The sequence below is a fragment of the Spizellomyces punctatus genome, assembly GCF_000182565.1.
Source record: "Spizellomyces punctatus DAOM BR117 chromosome Unknown supercont1.14, whole genome shotgun sequence".
Classification (NCBI taxonomy): domain Eukaryota; kingdom Fungi; phylum Chytridiomycota; class Chytridiomycetes; order Spizellomycetales; family Spizellomycetaceae; genus Spizellomyces; species Spizellomyces punctatus.
Genome location: NW_015971550.1, coordinates 366,253 through 390,849, shown reverse-complemented (window position 1 = coordinate 390,849; position 24,597 = coordinate 366,253). Strand labels below are relative to the sequence as shown.

General features: G+C 48.2%; 7 protein-coding genes across 7 annotated transcripts; 5 read left to right on the top strand and 2 right to left on the bottom strand.

Annotated features, from left to right (window-relative positions):
* Positions 1-48: 48 nt before the first annotated feature.
* SPPG_07107 (uncharacterized protein) lies at positions 49-6,547 on the top strand. Its single transcript, XM_016755286.1, has 10 exons — positions 49-785; positions 1,059-1,259; positions 1,342-1,606; positions 1,671-1,759; positions 1,819-2,201; positions 2,262-2,718; positions 2,785-2,948; positions 3,005-3,221; positions 3,288-4,574; positions 4,647-6,547. The coding sequence occupies exons 1-10, from the start codon at positions 492-494 to the stop codon at positions 6,330-6,332; spliced, it is 5,043 nt and encodes a 1,680-aa protein (XP_016605678.1). The 5' UTR covers positions 49-491; the 3' UTR covers positions 6,333-6,547.
* A 974-nt stretch (positions 6,548-7,521) lies between these two features.
* On the top strand, positions 7,522-9,599 carry SPPG_07106 (uncharacterized protein). The gene is made up of 3 exons (XM_016755285.1): positions 7,522-7,978; positions 8,053-8,955; positions 9,016-9,599. Exons 1-3 carry the CDS (start codon positions 7,636-7,638, stop codon positions 9,417-9,419), a joined length of 1,650 nt encoding a protein of 549 aa, XP_016605677.1. The 5' UTR covers positions 7,522-7,635; the 3' UTR covers positions 9,420-9,599.
* On the bottom strand, positions 9,590-14,400 carry SPPG_07105 (uncharacterized protein). The gene is made up of 17 exons (XM_016755284.1): positions 14,236-14,400; positions 12,503-14,157; positions 12,359-12,443; positions 12,125-12,289; positions 11,903-12,060; positions 11,783-11,838; positions 11,632-11,710; positions 11,525-11,563; positions 10,962-11,467; positions 10,808-10,899; positions 10,685-10,713; positions 10,561-10,621; positions 10,404-10,498; positions 10,246-10,338; positions 10,087-10,188; positions 9,898-10,023; positions 9,590-9,828 (listed from the first exon to the last, which is right to left on the bottom strand). The coding sequence occupies exons 1-17, from the start codon at positions 14,390-14,392 to the stop codon at positions 9,787-9,789; spliced, it is 3,540 nt and encodes a 1,179-aa protein (XP_016605676.1). The 5' UTR covers positions 14,393-14,400; the 3' UTR covers positions 9,590-9,786.
* Positions 14,401-14,645: 245 nt separating this feature from the next.
* On the bottom strand, positions 14,646-17,124 carry SPPG_07104 (uncharacterized protein). The gene is made up of 7 exons (XM_016755283.1): positions 16,359-17,124; positions 16,162-16,301; positions 15,837-16,107; positions 15,657-15,767; positions 15,506-15,595; positions 15,297-15,427; positions 14,646-15,228 (listed from the first exon to the last, which is right to left on the bottom strand). Exons 1-7 carry the CDS (start codon positions 16,924-16,926, stop codon positions 14,707-14,709), a joined length of 1,833 nt encoding a protein of 610 aa, XP_016605675.1. The 5' UTR covers positions 16,927-17,124; the 3' UTR covers positions 14,646-14,706.
* Positions 17,057-17,912, top strand: SPPG_07103 (uncharacterized protein). The gene is made up of 2 exons (XM_016755282.1): positions 17,057-17,252; positions 17,317-17,912. The coding sequence occupies exons 1-2, from the start codon at positions 17,172-17,174 to the stop codon at positions 17,701-17,703; spliced, it is 468 nt and encodes a 155-aa protein (XP_016605674.1). The 5' UTR covers positions 17,057-17,171; the 3' UTR covers positions 17,704-17,912.
* Positions 17,913-18,035: 123 nt separating this feature from the next.
* Positions 18,036-22,728, top strand: SPPG_07102 (uncharacterized protein). The gene is made up of 4 exons (XM_016755281.1): positions 18,036-21,606; positions 21,675-21,866; positions 21,925-22,191; positions 22,261-22,728. The coding sequence occupies exons 1-4, from the start codon at positions 18,208-18,210 to the stop codon at positions 22,582-22,584; spliced, it is 4,182 nt and encodes a 1,393-aa protein (XP_016605673.1). The 5' UTR covers positions 18,036-18,207; the 3' UTR covers positions 22,585-22,728.
* Positions 22,729-23,182: 454 nt separating this feature from the next.
* SPPG_07101 (uncharacterized protein) lies at positions 23,183-24,359 on the top strand (the record flags this gene model as incomplete). Its single annotated transcript, XM_016755280.1, has 1 exon — positions 23,183-24,359. The coding sequence occupies exon 1, from the start codon at positions 23,517-23,519 to the stop codon at positions 24,357-24,359; it is 843 nt and encodes a 280-aa protein (XP_016605672.1). The 5' UTR covers positions 23,183-23,516.
* Between the last annotated feature and the right edge of the window lie 238 nt (positions 24,360-24,597).

Genomic DNA, 24,597 nt, shown 5'->3' with positions numbered 1-24,597 from the left:
ATGGTTTTCGGCTGGAGGGATTGGGGGCGTCGTCAGGGCACATCATCCTGATTCAACATGCATTGCCCGTTAAATGCTTGCAAATACAGCCCACATTCCCAATTTGCTGCTCCGAACGGCCTCTGCCTTCCACTGCCGTGACAATAAAAGGTTCCTTTGCAGCTGCGACGGTTCCAAAAAGTTGAAATCCCGTCCTGCTTTTTTTAAGCTTTCGTTGGGTTTTCTTCCTTAAAGACGAGGCGATTTCGACGCGTTTCCTGCGCTGTCACGTTACTAACTTGAAATCCAGACTTTGGGCATCAACCATTTCCCCTCCTCCTCATTTCGTCCACAATCTCGTTCTTTGCAGTCACAGAAATTACTTGCCATTATCCATTGTCCTTGGCGAGAATCACAGCAGCAATCTCATTATCGGTGTTTGGTTCCTGCTTTTGTCCCGGCCTTTGGGTCGTACGGTATATCCCTAATTCATCAGACATCAAATCCTCAAAATGATGAAAACGGCAGCCAAAGTCGGGCCCCACCGGTCTGCAAACGTTCCCAAAGCACCGCCCTTGGACCTCTCAACAGTATCCCCACCCTTTGCTCCACCTAGTCCTGACTTGGGCATTCGAGGAAACCGGCTATTTGGCCTACGCACGGCACCGACGTTTCGTCCCACCCTAGACGAGTTCGCGGACCCACTTCGGTACATTGAAAAGATTCGGGTCGAAGCGGAACAAAGTGGCATATGCAAGATTATTCCACCAGAGGGATGGAAGCCAGACTTTGCTTTGGACACACAGGTGAGTGGTTGGACAACAGAATGGCGGGCTGCCGGAAAAAAATCCCAAATGGCATTTTTGCAAGGTTCTGTCACTTTTTCTGCCGTATAGCAATTACAATTCCAAGGCAATTGTATAGCGATAACTTTCTGAAAGTTAGGGAAGGCATTACCCTGCTCTGCTATTGTCTGTCGACATTGTGGCAATGGACTGCGTATCAAATGTTGAAGGAACGCTCCAATCCTCAGAAAGACTTGTCACTAAGATAATAACTATAACAATTTCTCCTCTTAGACCTTTTGGTTTCGGCCTCGTATCATGCGCCTTAACTCCATGGAGGGGAGCTCTCGTGCCATCCTCAACTACCTAGACCAACTACAAAAATTCCACCATCAGCAAGGAACGCAATTTCAGCGGATTCCAATGCTCGATAAGAAGCCTATGAACCTTTTTGAGCTCAAGAAGGAAGTCGCTAAGCGAGGGGGCTTCCATGCGGTAAGTGCCAACGCAGATCCGCAGCAACGTCCTGATGATAAATAGTCTCAGTGACTGACTGACATACGCACGTACATCGCAGGTGACACAAAATAAGCAGTGGGCGCAAGTCGGACGTGCCATCGGATTGGGCGGAAAGACTTGTACATCGCTCTCTCACAGTGTCAAATCTGCGTATATAAAATGGGTTCTACCCTACGAGGATTTCATTGCTAAGCATGGGTCTCCAGCGGTTACCCGACCTGGGTCACCCTTGGGAGATGATACAGGAGGAGTGGATGATGCCCCCACTTCCGGCACGAGGAGCAAGCGAGCTCAACGGGCGAAGAAGAGAAAATCAGCGGAAGGTACGCTTGATTGAATTTAGGATACAGGGAACATTGAACTACAAAACTGATTCTTAATGTTTAGTGGTACCAGAAATTCCAACCGCTGATTCATCTCCTTCCGCGAAAAAGGCGATCTTACCTGATGGGTATCTCCCGAAACCCGGCCTCGAGGTGAGTAATAATGAATTCTCCCGGATTTCTTTCCAATACTGAATTGCTGGTGTCTTCAGCTCTGCGAAATATGTGGAGGTGGGGAAAACGATGAGAAAATGCTCTTGTGCGATGGATGCAATAGGGGATACCACCTCTATTGCTTTGATCCTCCTATGAGCGCCATTCCAAATACCGATTGGTTTTGCCCAGACTGTCTCCGGGTATCCGGCAATGATTATGGATTCGAGGAAGGCGAAGTGAGGTCCTTGTACCATTTCCAAAAGGTCGCAAACAGCTTCAAAGAGAGGCATTTTCGAGAGAGGTTGGGAAAGAAAATGGACGAGAAACTCATCGTAACGGAAGATGAATGTGAACGGGAATTTTGGCGACTGGTGGAGAGTCCGTATGATGATGTCGAGGTTGAATATGGCGCTGACTTGCATTCAACGCAGCATGGAAGGTTTGTCTTCTGTCATGGTTGGTCCTTCTAATTTTGGCTTCGTACTGACTTTTGTCGTAGCGGGTTTCCTGTTCCTGAGAAACAGCCCAATAATCCTTATTCAACTTGTGGCTGGAATCTCAACAACATCCCGGTTCTCCCAGAATCTCTCTTTTGCAACATTCGTAATGACATCTCAGGAATGATGATCCCGTGGCTTTACGTCGGGATGTGTTTCTCAACATTTTGCTGGCACACAGAAGACCATTACACGTACTCTATCAATTATCACCATTGGGGGGAGACTAAAACATGGTACGGCATACCCGCTTCGGATGCGGACAAGTTTGAAGATGCTATGAGAAAAAAAGTGCCGGAGTTGTTCGAGTCAAATCCAGATTTGCTGTTCCATTTGACGACGATGCTATCACCAGGCGTGTTGGTTGAAAAAGGGGTTGACGTGGTTGCGCTTGATCAGAGACCAGGAGAATTTGTGGTGACATTTCCTAGAGCATATCATGCGGGATTTAATCAAGGGGTAAGTCGCTGCTCCATGTTCCCTGGGTCATCCTGAAGAATTTAACACTCAAATCTCCTCCCACAGTTTAATTTTGCGGAGGCTGTGAACTTTGCGTTACCCAATTGGCTACCGTTTGGTCTGGACTGTGTCGAGCGGTATCATGAGTATCGCAAGCAGCCGGTATTCTCTCACGACGAACTAGTCATTGCAACTTCGAAACGGGACATTGATGTTCGCGCTGCAGTTTGGTACGTCCGTGAGATATTTATTTGGGTTTGCGCAACTGAACAATATTCCCTCTCAGGTTGAAGCCCGAATTGGAGCATCTACGAGACCATGAACTCGAGGCTCGAAAGCAGATCCGTGAGCGACATCCTGGCATTCATGAGGTGGTGGAAAACTTGGAGATTGCCCACGAAGAAGAGGATCAATGTGCAGTATGTCATCAGTATTGCTATGTTAGTGGCATACGATGTGCATGCTCGCCCAAGAGAATTGTGTGCATAGCGCACGAGAAAGACGTTAGTAGTTGTTGAGTCCGTATTGATCTGTAATTGTTTCTGAATTTGCTCATCGTTGCTCGCTAGGTTTGCAAATGCGAGAACCCCAATTTGACGCTGGCCCTTCGGTTTTCGGATGAGCAATTGATCGGATTTTTGGAGCACGTCAATGCGGTGGCCAATCGACCCAATGAATGGAAAGAGAAATACGAGAAATTGCTGGCACAGCATCGCCGTCCGCCACTTAAAGAGCTGCAGCGACTTTCGGCCGCATCCGAGAAAATCCCGTTTGTCATTGAAGAAGCCACGCTTCTCAAAAGCTTTGTACGCCGCGCAAACGAATGGGTAGAACGTGCGAACCGGATTCTGCATAAGCGAAAGCGATCAAACGCCGGTAGACGGTCCATTGTTGATACCATGGACTTGGAATCTAGTGAACAGTCGACTGACAGTAAAGGACATGCTCAGCCTGCCTCAGAGCGAACTTTGGCAAATATTGAGCAGTTACTGCGTGATGCGGAATCTTTCACTTTCGATTGTCCGGAAATCAAACTTTTGCAAGCTCTCGCGCACGATGTGTACGAATTCCGCGAAAAGGCACGCCAAGTCTTGGCTGATGCAAATGTCACTGCCCAGATGGTCCGTGATACACAAGAGTGGGCAGCGACTATCGATGTGCAAATCGAAGAGCTGGATTTGTTAGAAGATAAATTATCCGAGCTCGAGTGGGGCACGCGTGCGGATGCTGCTCTCAGCCGCGAGGGCTCCGACATTGATCATGATACAGTCGTTTCATTGATTGATGAAGGTCGAATGTTTGGCGTCAAAACTGACCATCCTCTCATGAGTCGTCTGAAGACTTTCAAGCATCAAGGTGATGAGTGGCGGGTACTTGCTGCTGCATTGTTGAAGCAACGGAGCATGACTTTGGAAGATATGAAGGATGTTTTGAAAAAGGGGAACGATGTGCCCGTCATTGCCGACATGTGGAAGAAGCTCACGGATTTGGTGGCAAAGTGTGAGGATTGGCGAGCTAAAGCTCGGGACGTTTTGGGACTGAAGGAAGATGGATCGCAGGACGAGAGCACGAACATGTCTGACAAGAAGAAGTGGCCTGTCTCGGTGTTATGGAGCCTGCTTTTTGACATTGACAATGTTCCAGTGCGTTTGGAAGAATTAACACTTATTAAAGAAGATGCAAAAAAAGCGCAGGATTGGCTGAATAAGGGGCGAAAAGTACTGCGAACAGGGTCGGCGAGGAGCTTTTTGGATATCACAAAGGAGGTGGAAGCGAATGTGATTACTTGCACCAGCTCTGAAGCGGACGCAAAGCTATTCTGCATCTGCAGGACAAAGATCGACGAGGGCCTGATGGTAAGCTAGTTGCGCCAGTACGTAGTGAGCGGTATCCGTGGTTTTAAACTTTTTTGGCACAACGACTCCTAGATCGAATGCGAAACCTGTCATGTATGGTACCATAGCGCTTGTGTCAAAATTTCTAAAAAGCAAGCGAAGCGACAAACACACTACATGTGTCCCGTCTGCGACGTATGGACAGAACCCAATCGCACAGCCAAACGACCTACCATCGATCAAATAAAAGCATTGCTCAAAGAAGCAGAGGAAATGGAACGCTACGAATTTGAGGAGGTACCTCATCTTCGATCTGTTATCCAAGCCATGAACGCCTGGCAGGATCGTGTTCGGAGCGTTTTGGCCGCCCCTGCGTCTGAAACAGACGCTAAAAATCTGTTGCGTTGTGCTGAAGGGATGTATGTGTCCACTGAAGAAGAGACGGCGAAACTTCGGGAGCGCATCAAAGAGATATGTCCTCCCCCACCTCCACCATCTGTCCCAGTGGACACGAACTTGGCGATGAAGAGAGAAGATGAGGTGTTTTGTGTCTGTCGGGAGCCGCATCGAGAAGATGATGGGGACATGATTGGATGTGATGGTTGCGGAGGATGGTATCATTTCAAATGCGTTGGCCTGACAGCAGCCGATGCCGAGAAGATGGAGACATACACTTGTCCCATGTGTCAGAACAAAGCAGCCCACCTCAGTCGAGACAAGGAGAACGGCGTCGATGCAGCATCCAACGGCGCACCGCTGAAAATCACGCTGAAACTTGGACATGGTTCCGTTAGAACATCAGATGACCACCAAGTCAAGAAGAAGCGCAAGAAGTCATCAGCTGGAGATGAGTCCACCTCAGATGGCGCGAATTTTGCCAAGGTGAAACGAAGGAAGTCCGCTGGTAGCGAGGAGCCAGGAGCGGAACATTCTGTTAGAAAGAAGCATAAAAAACACAGCGAACCACACCAAGAAGCTGGTGAAGTGGACATTAGAAAGAATAACGGTATATCAACTACTGATGGACCACGTTCAGCAAATGGTCAGAATGGTATGATTATGACAAGTGGTATTACACCTGACGGTAAAGGCAGTCAAAAGAAGCGCAAAAAGGATGCAGGGCAAACGGGAGATGCAACTTCAGCCACCAAGAAGCAACGTGTTGATGACCAGGCGTCCTGGGCACCGACTGTATCCTCTTTGATCACAGCCGTGGATATTCCTGTGTCGCTCACCGGATATGGACGCATGCCGACCAATGAGGAAGCGCTGCCACCAGCACCCCCAGATCTCGTACCAAGCGTACCAAACTCACCCCACAATCGCAATGCCCTGCCCTCAGCACCTCTTGCAACCGACACGACTGCATCTGCGCTGCCATCTGCCCCTCCTGCGGACGCAAATCCACATATCTTACAGCAGCATCAGGCGCCATTGCCACAAGCACCGCCACAGTACTGGTATGCTACTGCCGACGGCCAGCATCACCTCCAACAGCAACACAATCAACCCGCACAATCAGCAATGGGCCCCTACGGATCGTATCCATCCAATTACTATTGGCAAAATGCATACGGATTTTCCCATCAGCAGCAACATCAGCAACATCATCAGCAGCAAACTCCTCCTAGCGTGGATGAGTATGGATATGGTTTCACGTTTGGTATGCCTGGTTCACAGGCGCCGGGGATACAGGGTTATCCTTTCCCTAGTCCGTACGAGCAAGAACAGCAGCACGAATCAGCTAATCATGAGGCCCATCCACAGGTCTACCGTTGAGGGTGGCATTGAGAGATATGTATAAATGGTCATGTTGAGCGAAGGTTCAACAGGGTCTCTAGGATAGCGTTTCGTTTGCTTGTGTATAATTCTTGCTTGTTGTTAGCAAAGTGTGCTTGGGTCTGTACAATGGATATCAATTTTTGGGCCGTCTGGCGAACACTGCCAGATTACAATTGTTTATAAAATATTAAATGCATCGTTTTAGGGAGGCAGTTTCGTCTTGCGTCTGTCCAACTTGGGAACCCAAAACGACCCTCAACGGCCAACGGAGCGTGCAGATAGATGCGGCCATTGGATCGAATGAGATGAAATGCAAGATGCCTCCCTCGATTTCGGCAAATGAACTATGCACAAAAGATGCTCAACGGGTCCAATATGTGTGGCCAGTATGAAAACAGGTCCAATAACTGCAGTGCAATTACTATCCTTTGCGGCCATCTATGAGAGGAATATTCGCAGTTGCCACCTGCATACATGCATGACTCAATATATCGACTCAGTTTTTCTATATAAACCCCCCCTCGTCCTCTTCCCCCCATCTTGTTCTTTATCCCTCGACTTGCAAGCATCTGCCCAACGCTCAAGCAACTCTCAAGTCCATCATGAGAATGCCACTCTGGTGCCGAGGACCTCGCCCTCCCGACAACAACAACATAACCCCTTGCAAACGCTGCTACTACTATATTGCTACGATCGCAGGTAATATGATTTTTCCCACGCGCGTATTACCCAGTCTAATTCTGATTTTACTAGTATCTGAAACATCCTCCGACCAAGAATTTCGGAATCAAAGGGCGAGTAGGATTTCTCTCGTGGTGGTGGGCAAATTATCCGGTTTAGAAGAGCCGTTACGTATTGCGTGCATAATTGCCTAGTAGTAGTTACCAGGATGTTACAGGATTGATGTAGTCCTTTAGATTTCACGCTTCTTACTGTACTCACATCTGCGATGGTCAAAGATGACTACATTATTTGGAAGCTTTTCAATACATCGGGGAACGAGAAAAGCCGATGTTGTTCCATCGTCGTGAAACCACATTTAGCCATGATATCTGATGCAGTGTTACCACCGACAACTGGCGCCGGTGTTATTGCATTTGTCCATATTTAGACTAATGACAGCGGCGTAGTCATATTAACTCGAACTCAGCAGGTCAAGACTGTTCGAACGCTCCAAAGCCGACGACGGGTTTTTCCTTGTACCCGGCCCATCCTTTGTTTTTGGAGTTTAAAAGGATCGGCCTGCATCTCTTCCTCCCTCATTCCCCGCATCTGAGACCTCGCATCTTCCTCTGCCACCATGGCTCCGTTCAAATCCAGCATTCCTGATGTTCCGATTCCTGTTACCGACACCTACTCGTTCATCTTTGAGTCAAAACTGCCTGCAACGCTTCCGCCACGTCGGGACCAAATCGCCCTTATCGACGCTGCAACCGACCAACGTGTAACATATGGAGAGCTCGTGCATAGAATACACCGATTTGCGGCCGGTGTCCGTTACAAATTGGGACTCAACAAGTGGGAGGTCGTAGGTGTCTTTTCACCCAACCAGGTCGACTACCCGACCGTCGTCTTTGGAGCCTTGAAGGCTGGTTGTACGGTCACACTGGCCAACCCTACTTATACTGCCGACGAGCTGGCATGTATGTTATTGCAATGCAGTGCATATTACGTTCCGTTGTTTTATCTGTCATGCCCTAAACATTGCATTTTCCAGACCAATTGACGGATGCGGGAGCCAAAATCCTAATTACGTGTGCACCATTGCTTCCTGTTGCTACCGCTGCCGCCGCAAAAGCTGGTATTGCCGCCGACAAGATATTTATTTTCGGTCGTGAACAGGTGCAAGGCAAAAAGACCATCTACGATATCTTCTCATGCGAGTACCTTGCCCCGATCCAGTTCACCAAGGAGGAATTGTTGAACAAACCCGCCTACCTCTGCTATTCGAGTGGAACGACGGGAAGGAGTAAAGGTGTAGAAACTACTCACTACAACATGGTGGCCAATGTCGCGCAACTCGACGCATATTACGTGCACAGCAATCAATACCGTCCCAATGATGTCTGGACGGGTGTCCTCCCCTTTTATCATATTTATGGTTTAAACTTGTCCCTCCACACCTGCTTCTATGCCGGAATCTCATTGGTCGTCTTCCAAAAGTTCGACTTGGTGGCCTACCTCGAGGCACTTCAAAAGTACCGTGTAACGTACACCCACATAGTTCCCCCAATCATTCTCGGTTTGGCAAAGCATCCCATCGTGGACAAATACGATCTTTCGTCCCTGCGGATGATACTCTCCGGTGCAGCACCTCTTAGCGGTGATGTCTCGAGGGCAGCTTCTGCTCGTCTCAAATGCTCGGTTCTTCAAGGATATGGCATGACAGAATCGAGCCCTGTCACTCATGTCGGCGTTGAAGGGAAAACTCCCGATGGCGCTATCGGTGTTCTTGTTCCAAATGTGGAAGCCCGCCTTGTTGACCCTGACACTGGAGAGGATTGCGCCGTCAACCAGCCTGGTGAACTTTGGGTCCGTGGGCCAAATATCATGAAAGGATATCACAACAATGACGAAGCGACAAGAAACACCATTGATGCTGAAGGATGGCTTCACACTGGTATGCACCTTTTACCATGCAGTTCCTAGACTTAAGTATTAATGTCATCCTTTGTTTCAGGTGACATTGCGTATGCCGATAAGAATGGCTTCTTCTTCATTGTTGACCGGCTCAAAGAGCTTATCAAATACAAAGGGTTCCAGGTCCCTCCAGCCGAACTGGAAGGTTACCTACTAACCCATCCGGCCATTGCAGACGCAGCCGTCATCTCCCGTCCCGATGAAAGCGCCGGGGAGCTCCCCCGTGCCTATGTGGTTCTCAAACCAGGAGCGAAGGCAACCGAGCAAGAGGTTCAAAAGTTCATTGAAGGAAAAGTTGCTCAACACAAGCGATTGAGGGGAGGGGTTGCCTTTGTGGACGAGATTCCTAAAGCGGCTAGTGGAAAGATTTTGCGACGAGTCTTGAGGGATATGGACAAGGAGGCTATGAAGCGGGAGGCTGCCGCTGGCAAGGCGAAGCTGTAGGTGATGGTGGAACGAATAAAGGAAAATATATGCCCGGACAGAGTAGTTGTGTTCAGGTCAGTTAGAACATTGTTCTATATATGTTTTATTGTAGTATTTAGTGTAAGCTAGAAGCCTGCACAAAGGTAAAATAGATGGACCATTTGGCAAATAAAATGCAGTTGTCTATTGTCCAAACTATGTGCAGCCCCATAATGATCTGCCATTTACATCGGCGTCGCAGTTATGGTTTGTGATCATACGATAACGCTCTTACAAACACCTAGAATCGGTCGCAGAATCCATAAATGAAACAACGAAATCTATAATACAATGTACATCATCCTTCTCGCAACAGAAGTAAGCCCACAGTTATGCTATTCTATTCCTATTCCTCGCCATCTATTTCCATCGGAAGACTATGCGATTCCTAAGCAGTGCGATGCAAATTGGGGGTTAGACCACTCACAAGAAAAGAAGACGTTCCATAGCACCTCACCGTGGCACCAACCAACGTCAGACACTCATCCACTGCTCGGAATAAGATTTGATTCTCGTTAGCGACCTTCATATCTGTTAGGGCATCGATGATCGCCTGACTATGGGAGTATGGGGTATTCGCGAGCTGAAAAACAAGTGAATTTTACAGCTCCGCTTGCTGAAGACATCAACCAAAGTAAAGCCTTACTTTCCACTCCTCTCGAGTCATGAATGCCACTAGTATTCTGAGAGCATATTTCTTTACTCCCATATACTTATCCCGGAGTACACCATCTGGGCCTCGGTATAGCTGAGAAAGACATGTTAACATTATGAAAACACTTGTAACAACCTGGTTGTGTCACACCTCTAACTTTCTGAAGTATGGCAAAAGTCGCTCTATCAGCTCCCACTGTTTCGAACCGTTAAAACCCTCATATATATCGACCGCCGAATCGATCTAAAAACGACGACGTTAACAATAGCGGGTTTTGACAAGTAAAAGGGAAATCGTCGATTGAGTACCAGTGCCACACAGTACCCCACAACTTCTACAGGGCTATCCTCCAGCATGTTGACCAACTGGCTCATCCATCGCTGTGCAATCTGCCTACGGAGATCTAATCACGTAGCTTGAGTCAACCGCGGACGATACAGGAACGTCAGGAAAGAAGAAACGCACCGTCGACAAGTGGCCGAATCATAGGATCGGTTGACTGGACTAGAAACACAAGTAACCGTAACTAGGTAAAGATAAACGGTCAGTCTCACCCAACGTCACGAACTTACGTCAAGCATCAACCTACTGCGTTTTTCACCACAAGGGAAGTAGCACCTGCGCTCACCGTTTCCCAAATATACGATAGTCAAAACAGAGCATTTATTGGTACTCTCAAAACCGACTTGGAATTCCTTCCCGAGGCACTTACCGTTCTCTTCAGACACCACCAAATTTCTATCCATGCAGTTAAAAATCTCTGGCTGGTCCAGGACAGACTTCCATCGTTTTCTATTCTCTTCCCTGAGTAAGGGGACGTATTAGGCGCAATCGCCATAATAACGGTGATTCTTTGCAAAACGCACATTTGTGACACACTGCCATCCTTTCGCAAATGCTGTTCCAGAACAGACACGTAATTTCCTAATACTCGCAGGCATTTACTTCGAAGGGAACCAGTGGTCTCACTATTGCCGGCTACTTGCAATAGTGTTGAAACCAACTCTACAGGCATGTCATAAACGCGATATGTTATCGCTTTGGAGGTTGTAAGAAGGTTCACGCATGTGTCCGGCGTAGTTGTGGCAGAGGTTTCCAATGTCGTTACGATTGTGGCAAACTCCTCCGGTTTGCAAGAGACAATGTCGGGAGAGGGGATAACGACAGACACCCGATCATCAGCTTTCATGATCTTTCTGACCGGCGTGCTTAAAAGCCGTTTCAATGGCGACTCTTGAAGATTCTCAGCCGCTGCACGTCGCGACGGGGTGCCAATCGGTGTCTCAGGTCTTGAAGCTTTGGGACTCAGATAGCCAAGAATAGAGCCGGGACTTGAAGGTGCAACTCTTGATGCCGTCCCGGGTAGGGATGCCTATAACCAATAGTCAGACATGACCGGTATGCAAATCACTGCCACCGCCGATCTTACCACAGAACGAGTGCCATCCCGAATATGCCAGCGCGGTTTCTGCAACCGTGGCATGACAGTTAACCTGCAACCGAAAGTGTTTCCAAACATTCCAGTACTATACCTACCTGATCATTTCCTTGCTTTTCCCTCACTGCCACTTCTCTTATCTTTGCTTCAATTTGCGCTTTGGAGACTTCGGGGCATCTACAGTATCCAAGTTTCTATTATTTACTGGCAAGAATAGACTATTGACGTGGGGCAACAATAGTAACATACCTGCTCTTGATTTCATCCACCAATTTAGATATTCCTTCGGTCCGCCCGGAGATCATCTGCAGTTGAGATTGCTTATCAACAAAGGCAAAGCATAAAGTGTATATCAAGGAATGCCATTACCTGAATCAATTCCGAAATGCGTTCCTCTGGGAAAGCTGCCTTCTTGCTTCCGGGAGTTTTCCTCACCGTCGTATCTTTTACTGTACCATTATCAAGTACAGTCTGTGGGTCCTCTTTCATTGCACCACTTTCGAACGGGTCAATGTTCACGCAGATATCTGACCGGGTGCGGGTTACCACGGCTTGATCAACGTATTTTGTTATCAAATGAAGGACCCTTACCCAGGAGAGATTGCGCACGATACTGACTCAACGGGTGTGTCGTATCGTCCACCTCGTACGCATTAACCAAATGAGGTCCTTTTATATCGGGAACCAAGGCTGCCAGCACGCCCCATTTTGGTCGCTCCTTTGCTCGTTTGGATGTTGGGACAATTTGTTGAGCGCCTAGCAGTGTTCAATAGCAAATTACGTATGTGGAAGGTGTTTGATTTGATGTTGAAAGTCTCCACTCACGCTTGATGGCCTCCACTTCATCTTCCGCATCCTTCTCCACCCCTTCATCATCTGACAAGTAGCCATGTGGAACCAACCAATTATCCTAAGATCACGTCCGTTTATAAAGAGTTTATCCGTGTGTGTAGACTGCACGAAAAATACCTCGTCCTCATCGGCATCGCCCACCTCTGACCCGTCCTCCTCATCCTCATCATCACTCCGCAGCTCTTCCCCAGGTTCTTCCTCCTCCCACTCTGCTTCGCTGTCATAATCATACTCCAGCAGGTCGATGTCTTTGGCAAAAGGTCTTCTCCCCGTAACCCGAGTGCTTTTCTTTGACCATGTTCCCCAGTACGCTGGCCGAAAGTTCTCGTGAAATTGCAGTAACTTCCACTTCACCTTTCCAAGTGTGCTCAGAGTATCATCTTTATCTATATCCATAGCATCCGTAGGTTTTCCCTCAGATTGCTGAGCCGTTCCATTGATGATGCGAGGAAAGCATGGTAATGAGACTTCCTCATCCTTGAACAGGGTGTCAACAATGTCTGGTGGCAATTCTCTCCAGAACCTATTATAAGGAGCATGGAAGACTCGCTCCTTTTTATGGAACGGCGGGAAATGTTCCCAGAAGGTCTGCGTTTCTGATTTAACTGGCACCGGTAATTCTTCTTTCGTCTCGTCTTTCTTTCGGCGCGAGAAAAACCCTGCGATACTCAACTGTTTGGCCTTTGCTGCCTCCTCCGCTTCTCGGGCTGCCTGCTTTTCTGCCTCCAATTTCTCCTTCTCCGCCTTTTTCTCTGCGACTTTCCTCTCCTTCTCAGCCTTTTTCTCCGCCGCTATTCGTTCCTTCTCGACCTTTTCCGCCGCTTTTTCTGCCGCTTTCCTTTCTCTCTCAGCTTTTTCCGCAGCCTTTTCAGCAGCTCTCTGTTCCTTCAACTTCAATTTCGCGTCTTTTTCAGCTAATCTGGCAGCATTTCTGGCTTCTGCCTCCACCCTCTTCTGGTCATTACGCGGACTACAGTCGCCGGGTAGCAATTTCGTTTGTTCTTCCACAGAAAGTTTTTCGAAAATGTCGTGCAAAATCCTAGCTGCCTGGCGTCGTTTTGCCCGTCTTTGACGAATGTGATCCGCCATTTCACTGGTGAATAAGGATAGATCTTGCACTTCCCATCGCCAGACTGCCAATTTCGGGCAAGTGGAGCCTCTCCATTGTATGCCATAATTTTGCCGTTCTGCGATCGCTTGGATCCCAGCTTGGATCGACTCGGACCGAATAAAATCTTCATCTTCCTCCTGGTCATCAAAGGAAGGGGGACAGAGCGCTTCCCTAACGCTTTCAGCCAACATCTGCAGCTCGAGGGGACTTTCCTCTATTAATTTCGCCAAGAGGCCTCGGAATTGCGATGGTATTTCGTCCAATGCAGCTGAACTCTGTTCCTGCTTAAATTCGAAAAAGGCAGCCAGCTCGGACACAGTCGACGGATGCCTTGAGAAATTCATCTTCTTTTCTAAAAATACGACTTTCCCCTTGCTGATATCGACCGGAAACGGTGCTGTATCTCCTTCTTTCCCATGTTCATGCTGGAGTTTCTGCTTTTTACGTGACGAATGTTCTGTTGCTAATATGGTGGATGTTTCCTGATCAATCTGCGTTGGAGAGACTGCTTCACGAACGGTGCCGGACGGCCTCGGGATTTCGTTTAATTCGTTGGGTTCTTTGCGCTTCTTTGCAGTCTTCGCCTCGCTTGCCCTGTCTTGGTCCAGACCGCTTTCTTGGGTACTACTCTCGGATGCGACATGAAGTGTACCTTCGACAACTGAGAAGGAATACGAATACAGCGGTGAGCATTCGATCATTCACCCAGAGGAGACATTTATCAACGTCGTTCTTTTACCTGTTCGCTCAGGAGTTGGCGAGGAAGAATCCGCTCCCTTTCGTTGAAAGAACTTGTGCAAAGTAGAAGACGGTGTCGAGGGTTTGGACGAGGTTTCTCCATTTGTTACACTTCGCTTCTGTGCACTGGCACGCCTTGGCCCGTTATCCGCGACCATGGTTGGCGTGATGCCTGCAGAGGTGCAGCGTTCCGTTGCCGATGTGAAATGTCAATGAGCCTGTCTCATTAACCCAAAAATGGACAGATGGAAAGTCCGAAATGTTAGTCCGAATCCTCCAAGATTTCAACTTCCGCTAATACGACAAGTCACCATAGGCAGCTGTGGACGGCCGGTTGACAAAGCGGCCTGCCGCCTCGAGATGGCGGTGATTGCCTGATAACATTGAGCAATGTGAAAATAGCACGAAATGCGACGAGTAGCAGTTCCCGATTATGATTTCCACTAAATACACAGATTAAGTACAAAGTATTCTATTCTGGAGAAATCTGCTGTTTCTTGCCCGGTAACCATCGCCGCCACCTCGATGGTTGTGGAATATGCGCATGCAATCGTTCTTCAGTCTCTTCATTTAGATCTATTTGCAGTTCCTCGTCCAGTCTGTATATCCCATAGACAGGCTTATGATCACTGTCAATGACGTCTGGGCAATCGGTATACACTTCCACATGAACCCGTTGATTGAGTCCTGCTCCTAGTGCCGTGATTGCGTTTAAGCCCGCGGTACTTTTCGTGGTCCCTGATGTTGACTGCAGTCTTGTCCGAAACAGTATCCGATCAGTGTAGCTCGGCATACGTTGCTTGGATGATGAATCATAACCGGGCATGAAGGAGAGACTGGAAGGGGTTGATGGTGGAGATGTGGGAGATGTCGGAGAACCAGGTAGCGTGTCAAACTTGAAGGTCGGTTTGAATTTGATGTTTCCCTCGGAGAATCCTGGAAATATGAGGCTGGCTTCATAGGCGCGGCGAAGCTCATCGTTTGCCAGGAAGATCTATATATGCGTCATTAGCATCCTGAAGGCAGGCACGTACATAACAAGGTCAGAGCGCTGAAACTAACCCCAATCTCCGGCTCTTCTTTCCCAAGCAGGGCTTTTGCGAGTCCCACTTTATTGACACCCAAGTTTGTCCTATAGTTCAAATCTCCCATCCAAAAGACATAATCAAATCGCTCCACCACACCAGTACAGCCTAATAACGACACAAGGGAATGTCGGCGTCGTTTTTTAAAGATGCATCAGATCAAGGTCCCTTTCTTCAATTACTTACCCCCATCTTCGGGCCCGTATCCAGGTAATGGCATTGTTTCGTTTATTTTTTTCCAGTCAGCGTTACGACGTTCCACAGCTCCTTCATGTGCTTCATTCCGAGGAACCCATTAAGCATACAAGATCAAGGGTGATTGTTTGCGGCAACTGACCTTTAAGGTGCGCATTTATAAAGCAGAATGAGCGTCCGCAGAACTGGAATGAGATCCCCACTGCTCCTTTTGCACCATTGAGATACACTTTGACGTCTCCTGACATGACATCTGTTCAACAATCAAACGTTCAACAAACAATGTGGACAATTAAACTTTCCTCGTACAACAGACCCGCACCTTGAACATTTTTTGCAGTCCATCGCACGACAAATATTGCCAGATGTAACCCAACTAGCGTTTTAGTTCCTACAAGGACATAGCGGGGTCCAATCACTTCTTTCAACAGCTCGAGCCACCGGGATTTCTCTTTAGGCTGACGAATTCCTGCCGTTTCGAGGCGTTCTTCGCATTCCTGGGTGCCGATGATGAGCAACTGACAGTTCTTGAAAGGTGGCCGGGTATTGGTGCGACGGTCACCCAAAAAGGAGCTTATATTGCCTGTCGGTAGCTGGGGAGCGGGTTAACAACCTTGTGGCAGAAGGATGCACGGCAGAGTACTCACCCGGGCGTTCATATTCCAAGTTCCAACGAAAATTCGCAGAGGTTCTGTGATTATGTTCTCTCGGCTGTAACTGAATGCATGACGCAAGGTCCGGGCGAGATGGTTCCAGCTGCCACGTAGACTGGTCCCCGAAGAGAACCCTAAAGAGAATATTATAAGATACAGGTCAACAGAAGAGGTCATTTTCCGGTACGTACCTTTCAGGTTACTATGCGAGGCGTTGTGTGTCAAGTCTTGGGGAGGAGAAAGCTGTTCAATGGGTTTTACTGAGGTCGTTGAAATTTCATCCAGTTGTCCGGGCGGCCGAGGTGCAGTGCGGATTGGAGGAAGAGGATCTCGTTTCGCAACAGGTTTCACTGCGATCCCGTCGTCAACAGGTTTTACAACATTTGTCCTTTTCCGTTTCTTTGCTTCAGTATTTGAACTCAGCTCTTGACTTTCCGACCTCCGAAAGATCTGCTTCCAATCATTTGGAAGGGCTGGCGCATGAGTTTGACGAACGTTACGAACGCGGCCAGCAGGATCAAGTTTCGCCTCAGGGATGAGATCTGAAGATTCTTCCGCAACTTGTGGGGATGTAGTTTCATCTTCCTCTCTTTTATCCACAGATATTTGGGGAACCGCAAGCTCAGGAGTTCCATGGCCCGTTCTCCGCTTCCAAAATGCACACCCCAACCATGCGCAGCAACCAATTCTGGTCGCATCATCCTCATCGGATGGAGCTGCAAGACCGTTCGTCCTCGTTGGAGCGATCCTGGAGCTCATATGGAGTGGCAGACTTCATTTCATTAAAGAAACGGTTTTAGATGGTTCCCCTTATGTGCTTTCTGGGTAGGATTCGGACTATTTCATGGTGGTGTGATCGGAACCCAATTTGTTTTGAGGGTCACAGAAGGACCAACAACGCTGGTTGCGCGCTATTTGAAAACAACCAAAGCCATAACGTGTAGGCCAATTCCCACAAATTGCTGAACACATTTCCAACGCGAATCACCAGGACACACGACGCAATGGATCCCTATACCAATTGGTCCGCCACCTTGAAATCATTCCACGACCATTTTAGAAGAGACCTATGCCGACTTATTCAAGCACGTTGATAGATATCACCAAATGGCTGATTACTCTTGTTAACTCAACCCAACCATCTTACAGGAAGCTGAATCTCTGAAACGGAAATCTCCAAAACCTCTGCTTCGCTCCACGGCTCAGTATCTCTCCTATCTACATACGCATCACACAATAGAAGACCGCCGCATTTTTCCCTTCCTGGCACGGAAGATGGACGTAAGCGGCTTTGCCAAAGACCATAAGCAACTCGAAAAAATTATGGAGAAGATTGAGCAGACTTGCGAAGAGGAAAAAAGGAAAGGAGAAAGGTGTCAGGAAGAAGAGACTTTTGATGTTGAGGGGTTTACAAAGCTTTTAAAGGAGCTGCGGGATTTGGTCTTCCCCCATATGCGGCTGGAGGAGGACCTGACTGCTCCAGAAAAGATGAAGAGCCTATTTTCACCAGAGGAGATGCGGCTTATGCTGTCATGAGCTGACTGGCGCTCTATACAACGTAAATACAATCCGATGGAATTCAGGGTGAAGCCAAAATCAAAAGATGAACGTCCAAGAGCTGTAAGGCGGCACTAATGCCACCACTTCCTGCTGTTCATTCGTCTCTTTTTGCAGTTCCTCTTTTTAACATCCCAACCCCAAAAACCCCACACGAAAGTTGGAACACATTGTAAATAGACGGGTCGACAGTCCCCAGGATTTTTCATGCCCTTTGTTTATCTTGCATTGTGGGCTTTGACATGCGCTTGCACGTGATCGGGACCAGATGCCGCACGCAGGTCGGAGTCGCAGCAGTTTACACTGCCCAACGCCGTCATGCACGAGATCCCCGCTTGAAAACCTATTCATCAGTTCTTAGAGACGCATACCCTCGGAACTGTATACACAAGGTATCCCTTTCGATAGTTCCCTCTGTCCTCGGCTTCGAATACCTGCTTTGCTGCTGGTTTCATTTATTCCTCTCCAGTACCATCTACCTCAATGACCTCCCCTGAACACAGCTGGCGACGACCAGACACATCGTCCTTTTCAACAGAACAAAGGAGCACTACAACGGAGCTTGGTCAAAAAATGAATACCCCTTCTCCACCGCCTTCAGCCCGGGATCGATTCGATATCGGTTCACTGTCACTTTCGGCGACAAATCCCTTTTTAGCTGGGGCTGCACGAGAAGTGTCCATGTCGGCGTTGGGAGGGCGCGGAACGCATGCGGGTGTCTCTCTAGGCCAGGCAACTACGCCGCAGACAATGCATGCCCAGGTTGAACCATGGTATCATAACTCTTCGCAGCCAAATCTTTCAAGTACGTTCATGTCAACTATATCTAGTGACTCGGGAGCGTCAAGCCCTCCAAAGGCATCACCTGTTTTCGATCCATTTGATGACACACATGCTAGTGAGGCAAATATCTCTCCCAAAGTGGAAAGATTAAGCCCGATGAACAATGGAGGAATTGGCGCCGGACCAGCAAGTGCGGCGCGTATCAGTGAGATGGCAAAGGGGCTTGAAGTGCAACTTGGGCGAGATCTTCCTGAGAAATCATTTAATTTTGGAGTGCGAAGGAGTACGGTCGCAGATATCCAGACAATTCAAAATACGTCATCCATTAGCAAATTGCTAACAAGTGAGGCACGCAGCATATCCGCTACTACCTCAAACCTCCCTAGAGGGAGTTCGGCATTGGCTGCCGAGAACTCCACCGGAGGCGGCGTGAAAGATCTTGCGCGTGCTTTTGACGGACTCTCGGCTACAGCGGGAACAGGCAGCAAGCCTGTGCAATCTTCGGTTTTTCAGCCTTCTGGTAAAGCATTCCCGGGCTGGGTCACTTTCGAGGAGAGTGGTTCAGCAAACAACTCGACCGCTATAGCTCCTACAGCTGCAAACACGGCAGCAAAGCAGGTGACAGAAATGCTCCCTTCTGTAAAACCTATTACTGTCGGTAACAGACCTTTACCGATCAACACTGTAAACCTGTCCCCTGGTTTTGAAGACTTGCGCAGAACGGCTGGGTCTCAGCCCTTAGGGTTTTCTGCATCTGCTGGGGCACTTCTTCCACCTCCTCCTGGGAGCAAAATGTCTCCAAGGCGAACCCGAAACGGTGAGATATCAAACACCAGTCCCCTGGAGCTTTATGACGAGCCTTCATCAAATGCAAGCATACATCCGTCTAGACTGGCCTCGTCACCCTCTATATTAACTTCACAGGACGTACTTGATGACGCACGACCAACCTTTGCAAATCCCTTTGGGGACGAGTTTGACATTGCGAAATCTGCACCAAGCAGTGAAGATGAACATTCTGGAGATGATGATGACCGTAATGAGAACGAAAAAGCTCGTCTGGCAAATTTAAAAAAAGCCAAGAAGGCAAAGGCGCGGATGTCAGGAGGGAAGCCTGGATCCGTTGCAGCCTTAGCCCAAAGTTTTGGATCAAGTAACGCGTTGGACAGCGTAAATCCTCCTGCATTGGGACGAATAGGAAAGCCAAGCATTCATACGACACCAGATCAACCTCTCCCGCCATCTATGTCTGATCGACACAATATTCACTCGAATCCCTTCTCGGAGATCATTACCCCACCCTCGCCCCTCGTACGAATGGAGTCACCTCACCCGAGAGTAACCCAAACCGACGCAGTGCGCCCAGTATTATCAACAAGCCCTCAAAAACCCCCTCTTCCACCACGACCGGTTTCTCCAATGGATCGACAAACAGCCGTGCGCCGGGCCGCGTCACCAAATGCTGTCACCCTACTAGACTCTGCACCACCTTTACCCGCGCGTCCTGTTGCTCGAGCTGTAGAAGAGGCCCTTGAAGCATATGCTGCATCCGCGAGTCCCGCCAATACGGAAGCGCTCTCCGTCATAGATGATAGATTCGCTGCATTAAGAGGACGTGAAAAGTTGTACTCTCCCGATACGGTACACACGAACCGGCGGCCCCCTGTTGCGGAAGGTCTGCCGAACTCAGATCTGTATTTGAAAAGTCCCGCTCGGTGTTTCGCCGTATCTGGATACTATGCATGTACCGGCTCGGAGAAAATACGAGTGTGGTACATTCCAAGTGGGGAGAACATGCGTACGGTTTCTATTGGCGAGTCTAAAATGTATGCTATGGCCTTTGCACCAACGTATTATATGGAAGATGAAGGCCGCTATTTATGGGTCGCGTTGGAAAAGGGTGAGATTATTGAGGTGGACATCAGCGTTGGGGAGATTGTAGATCGGCGATCGCTTCATTCTGCAACAGTGACACATATGCTGCGGTATCATGGGCAACTCTGGACATTAGATGAGAATGGTGGGCTTAAAATCTGGAGCATAGACGCAGACCGACATAGAATAACCCTACAGCAACGACCACGGGTGATTAGAGTGAGTTCAAGGCAAACGGTTGCCTTTGCAGCCAATGGTCGCTTGTGGACTGCAGCGGGCAAGATGATCGAAGTGTACCATCCCACGGAAGAGGCCTCCTCCTGCTTTCAGCAGAGGTTTGACGGAACCCTGACTGCAGGTCACGTCACCTGTTTCGCGGCGACGCGAGATGGTACAACAGTGTTTTCCGGTCATGATGACGGAAAAATTACAGTGTGGGATGCAGTGACCCTTGCGAAGAAGCGCATAGTCAATGCGGGGATGTATCGCGTCACATCACTTTTAGGAATCGGGGAGCAGTATTTATGGGCGGGATTCTCTACGGGAAAGATTTACGTCTACGATGTCAAACATATGGACGGCGGTTGGACTGCCGTCAAAGAGTTTCCTGCGTACCATTCTGCAAGTGTGGATGAGCTCGTAATGGACGAGCGTTCCATATTCCTTTCTGGACGCCTTCAAATTGCCAGTATGTCCGATAATGGCCAGATCAGAATGTGGGACGGCTTTTTGACTAGAGATTGGATCGAAAATCAATTGAGATTACGTGAACATGAGTGTTGTACCTACCGCGATTTAAAGGTCCTTATTTGTAGTTGGAATTTAGACGCCAGCAAACCAGCGGAATTGGAAGAGAGCAGGGTGCCAGAAGAATACAATTTCCTGAACAGATGGCTGACGGTGGCCGACCAACCTGAGATCATTGTGATTGGATTCCAAGAGCTTGTGGACTTGGAATCGAAAAAGGTCACTGCAAAGCAATTGTTGAAGGGGACCAAGAAATCTCAACAAAGTCATATGGATCATCGATTTAAACTGTGGCAAGAGGCGCTGGTGCGTGCAGTGGATATGGCACAATCCAAGGCGCGGTATCGCGTTGTGGAGTGTCGGCAGCTGGTCGGTCTATTTCAATGCGTCTTCATTAAGGAGACAGAGATGGGCCGAATAAAAGATATTGCTGTCAACATGGTGAAAACAGGGTTGAAAGGATACCATGGAAACAAGGTGCAAATCGACTATGCTATTGTTATTGCTTTGGCCACCACGGGATACTCATGCAAATTGTACGGTAGGGCGGCATTGCAACAAGATTTGTACTCGATGACAGTTCTTTCTGCTTTGTCAACTGCCATCTGGCAGCACATCAAAACCAAGTGTCGGCACGTAACAATGACACGGCTACGATCCTGAAGGATGCGCACTTCCCCCCTAAACCATCATACGAAGGTGTATTTGTCGGAGGTGGAGACGGATCATTGATCTTGGTACGTTGGAAAACTCTTCCGTGCAGACCGGATAGAGTCTAATACGCGATGATGACAGGACCATGAGAATGTCTTTTGGTCCGGCGATCTAAATTATCGTATTGATCTCGCCCGTGAGCGTGTCGTTGAGCTTGTGGAACAGCAAGATTGGGCAACGCTCCAGGAACATGATCAGCTGATCCGGCAGATGATGACAAATCCTTCGTTTGGACTTCGAGGGTTCGCGGAGGGGCCGCTAAACTTTGCCCCTACGTTCAAGTATGATGTGGGGACGGATCGGTATGATACAAGCGAAAAGCGGCGAGTTCCGAGTTGGTGTGATCGGGTGAGTTTGCTGGACCTTTCAAATTGACTGAAGCATGAAACGCCGATCTTACTGGTTATATTGTACCAGGTCCTCTACCGAGGTCCCGACGTCCGCCTCCAGATCTACACCCGCTTTTCACCAACTATCAGTGATCACCGTCCCATAGCCGCTAGCTTCATCGTCCGGGTAAAATCTGCGAACAATGACCTCTTCGTACCCGTAAAAGGCGACGTGGATGCGAAACTTCAATTCTATCTATCGCGAGCAATCGAAATTGAAAAGATCCAGTGGCTGTGCGATGTGAGTGGATGCTCCCGTGAAGTGGCTAGAACGTGTTTGGGAGATGTGGGGGGTGAGCTACGTCTGGCCCGAGATAGGATCGAAACCATGGGTTTGGGATCTGGAGGTTGAATACTTTCATTTTACTATTCTGCGTGTGCACACCGGCCTGGACCCTGGACTGGGATTTATTTTTTTTCCTGTATATTCAATTATTTCATATTATTATTATTTGGAGACTATGTAATAATGAATGCATTATTATGTTCCAACGCATCGCCGGATACCAGGGATTATCATGATCACATGTAAATATAGGCCTCGATCATTTCCAGGGCCGCGCAAACAAATCGATATTTTCACAATGTTTAAGAAAAATAAAGGCGCCCATTTTGTTTTGATACCCGGCTGCTGGAACAATACCCAACACCCCCTACGCTTTTCATCTTGCTTGTCTGATCCTATAGGGTAAAGAACTACTTCAGCTTGGTAAGCCTATACAGTGACAATGCATTGTCCTCATGATCTTGGGGTATTTTTAGTTTTATGTGATCTGGCAGTGGGCCCGGTAGATCTGGTAGGTTTATTGTTTTTCATTTACACACAATGCTAAATAAAGCCCTGAGGGTATTATCTCTGCAATGAGAGCGTTTGGTGATGGTTGGCGGACGCTTGGAGAGCGCCGCCTGCCCAGTGTCTTTGCTGATGAATAGTTTCCATCGGTACGGTCGGGAACGCCGTGTATTGACCTGGCTAGATCCCTGTTTGTTCAGTGCGCAAACTGAATGAGGCAAATGCCACCCCCAATAGAGTCCGAAAGGCCTCGCTAAGTTTATTTGTAAGTGGATATTCAGATCTGTGGAATGGATATAGACTTCATTGCAAGAAACGAACATGGCGAGGAGGCAAAAAGGCTCCTTATAAAAACCGAAGTGGGGGGTACTCGTCTCCCCATTGCATTCCTTGGGTGCGCTCCTTGTTCCTTCACCTATTGTTCGGCTTCAAGTCTTTAAGAGTCTCACTCAAAGCATATACTTAAAGTTCCAACGACCCAGATCTGCAACATGAGTGATCCCCTCCTCGGTCTCGCTCTCTACCTCCACAAGCTCGCTATAGCAAACGTCACAACATCTCTTCTTCTCAATGTTCTCAACATCGTTACGTACATTTCCCTATTCGAAACACGATGGACAAAAATGTCGTCGACGATCATGTTCCAGATCATAGGAAACATTGTGCACACGGTTTTGTTCTACATTTCCGTATTCGAGGTTAACAACATGAACTACGCTTGGGTCATATTCGATGGCATCGGCTACATTGTCATGGCCAACGCTTGTGTCTGGATGCTTCGGGATCGGTACAAGGTCTTTGCAGTGTCAAGCAATTACGTGGAAAAGGTGATGATCGGACTTGGTATTCTTCATTTGGGGATCATCACTGCCGACGTTATGGTGTTTGGTTCCTCCTTCTACCTTCCCCTCGACTGGGACCTTGTGAACAAAGTTGGAATCTTCACGAAGCTTCTGACCTTTGCGATTGAGATCTACATTGACCTCAACATGTTCCACGTCATTCGACGAAACGCCAGTCTGTCCAAAAGTCAAATCAACGACTTGCTCCGGTACATTATCTTCATCATCATGTTGAGTGTTGGAGAGCTCTGCTATGCCAAGCTGGTGCACTTCAGCTTCGACGTGCTCAGCAAGTGTCCCATCTACGCCTTCAAAACTCTCTTTGTGCTCCGATTATTCGATAACATCAAGAAGGACAAGTTGAGGAGCAAGAACGGCACTCGAAAGGACTACGTGTCGGAGGTTTCGTCTGGAAGGGAGCAATCGGTAACTAGCGCAGCAGCAGGAAGAGACAGGAAGCCAAGCCAGACGCAGCCTCCTCAAATGGTTTGAAGATTGTGTAAGACCGGGTTGGGCAACTGCTTTCATATGGTTAAAAGGGAGGGACGTAGCGTAAAGAGGAACGATTTAGGGTATCATAAATCTTACCGTAAGATAAACCATTATATCCTTTATAAATCTTAGCGTAAGATAATATACCACTATACCTTTAATCGAACGAGATATTTGTCGCATTTGAATGACGAAAGTGGTGGCTTAGTTACGTGACATCCCGTGCATACCCCATCAT

Excerpts from the sequence above, each read along its gene's own strand:
- SPPG_07106 (XM_016755285.1), top strand. The coding sequence starts at position 7,636 with ATGGCTCCGTTCAAATCCAGCATTCCTGATGTTCCGATTCCTGTTACC. Across the intron at positions 7,979-8,052 it reads TACTGCCGACGAGCTGGCAT|ACCAATTGACGGATGCGGGA; the intron begins GTATGTTATTGC and ends TGCATTTTCCAG. Across the intron at positions 8,956-9,015 it reads TGAAGGATGGCTTCACACTG|GTGACATTGCGTATGCCGAT; the intron begins GTATGCACCTTT and ends CCTTTGTTTCAG.
- SPPG_07104 (XM_016755283.1), bottom strand. The coding sequence starts at position 16,926 with ATGAGCTCCAGGATCGCTCCAACGAGGACGAACGGTCTTGCAGCTCCA. Across the intron at positions 16,302-16,358 it reads CTCGCATAGTAACCTGAAAG|GGTTCTCTTCGGGGACCAGT; the intron begins GTACGTACCGGA and ends TATTCTCTTTAG. Across the intron at positions 16,108-16,161 it reads CTTGGAATATGAACGCCCGG|CTACCGACAGGCAATATAAG; the intron begins GTGAGTACTCTG and ends CCCGCTCCCCAG.
- SPPG_07105 (XM_016755284.1), bottom strand. The coding sequence starts at position 14,392 with ATGGTCGCGGATAACGGGCCAAGGCGTGCCAGTGCACAGAAGCGAAGT. Across the intron at positions 11,468-11,524 it reads GGGATGGCACTCGTTCTGTG|GCATCCCTACCCGGGACGGC; the intron begins GTAAGATCGGCG and ends TATTGGTTATAG. Across the intron at positions 10,714-10,807 it reads GGTGGTGTCTGAAGAGAACG|GTGCTACTTCCCTTGTGGTG; the intron begins GTAAGTGCCTCG and ends CGGTGAGCGCAG.
- SPPG_07107 (XM_016755286.1), top strand. The coding sequence starts at position 492 with ATGATGAAAACGGCAGCCAAAGTCGGGCCCCACCGGTCTGCAAACGTT. Across the intron at positions 1,607-1,670 it reads GAAGAGAAAATCAGCGGAAG|TGGTACCAGAAATTCCAACC; the intron begins GTACGCTTGATT and ends CTTAATGTTTAG. Across the intron at positions 2,202-2,261 it reads CATTCAACGCAGCATGGAAG|CGGGTTTCCTGTTCCTGAGA; the intron begins GTTTGTCTTCTG and ends CTTTTGTCGTAG.
- SPPG_07102 (XM_016755281.1), top strand. The coding sequence starts at position 18,208 with ATGACCTCCCCTGAACACAGCTGGCGACGACCAGACACATCGTCCTTT. Across the intron at positions 21,607-21,674 it reads AAGGATACCATGGAAACAAG|GGCGGCATTGCAACAAGATT; the intron begins GTGCAAATCGAC and ends ATTGTACGGTAG. Across the intron at positions 21,867-21,924 it reads GAGACGGATCATTGATCTTG|GACCATGAGAATGTCTTTTG; the intron begins GTACGTTGGAAA and ends CGATGATGACAG.
- SPPG_07103 (XM_016755282.1), top strand. The coding sequence starts at position 17,172 with ATGGATCCCTATACCAATTGGTCCGCCACCTTGAAATCATTCCACGAC. Across the intron at positions 17,253-17,316 it reads ACCTATGCCGACTTATTCAA|GAAGCTGAATCTCTGAAACG; the intron begins GCACGTTGATAG and ends ACCATCTTACAG.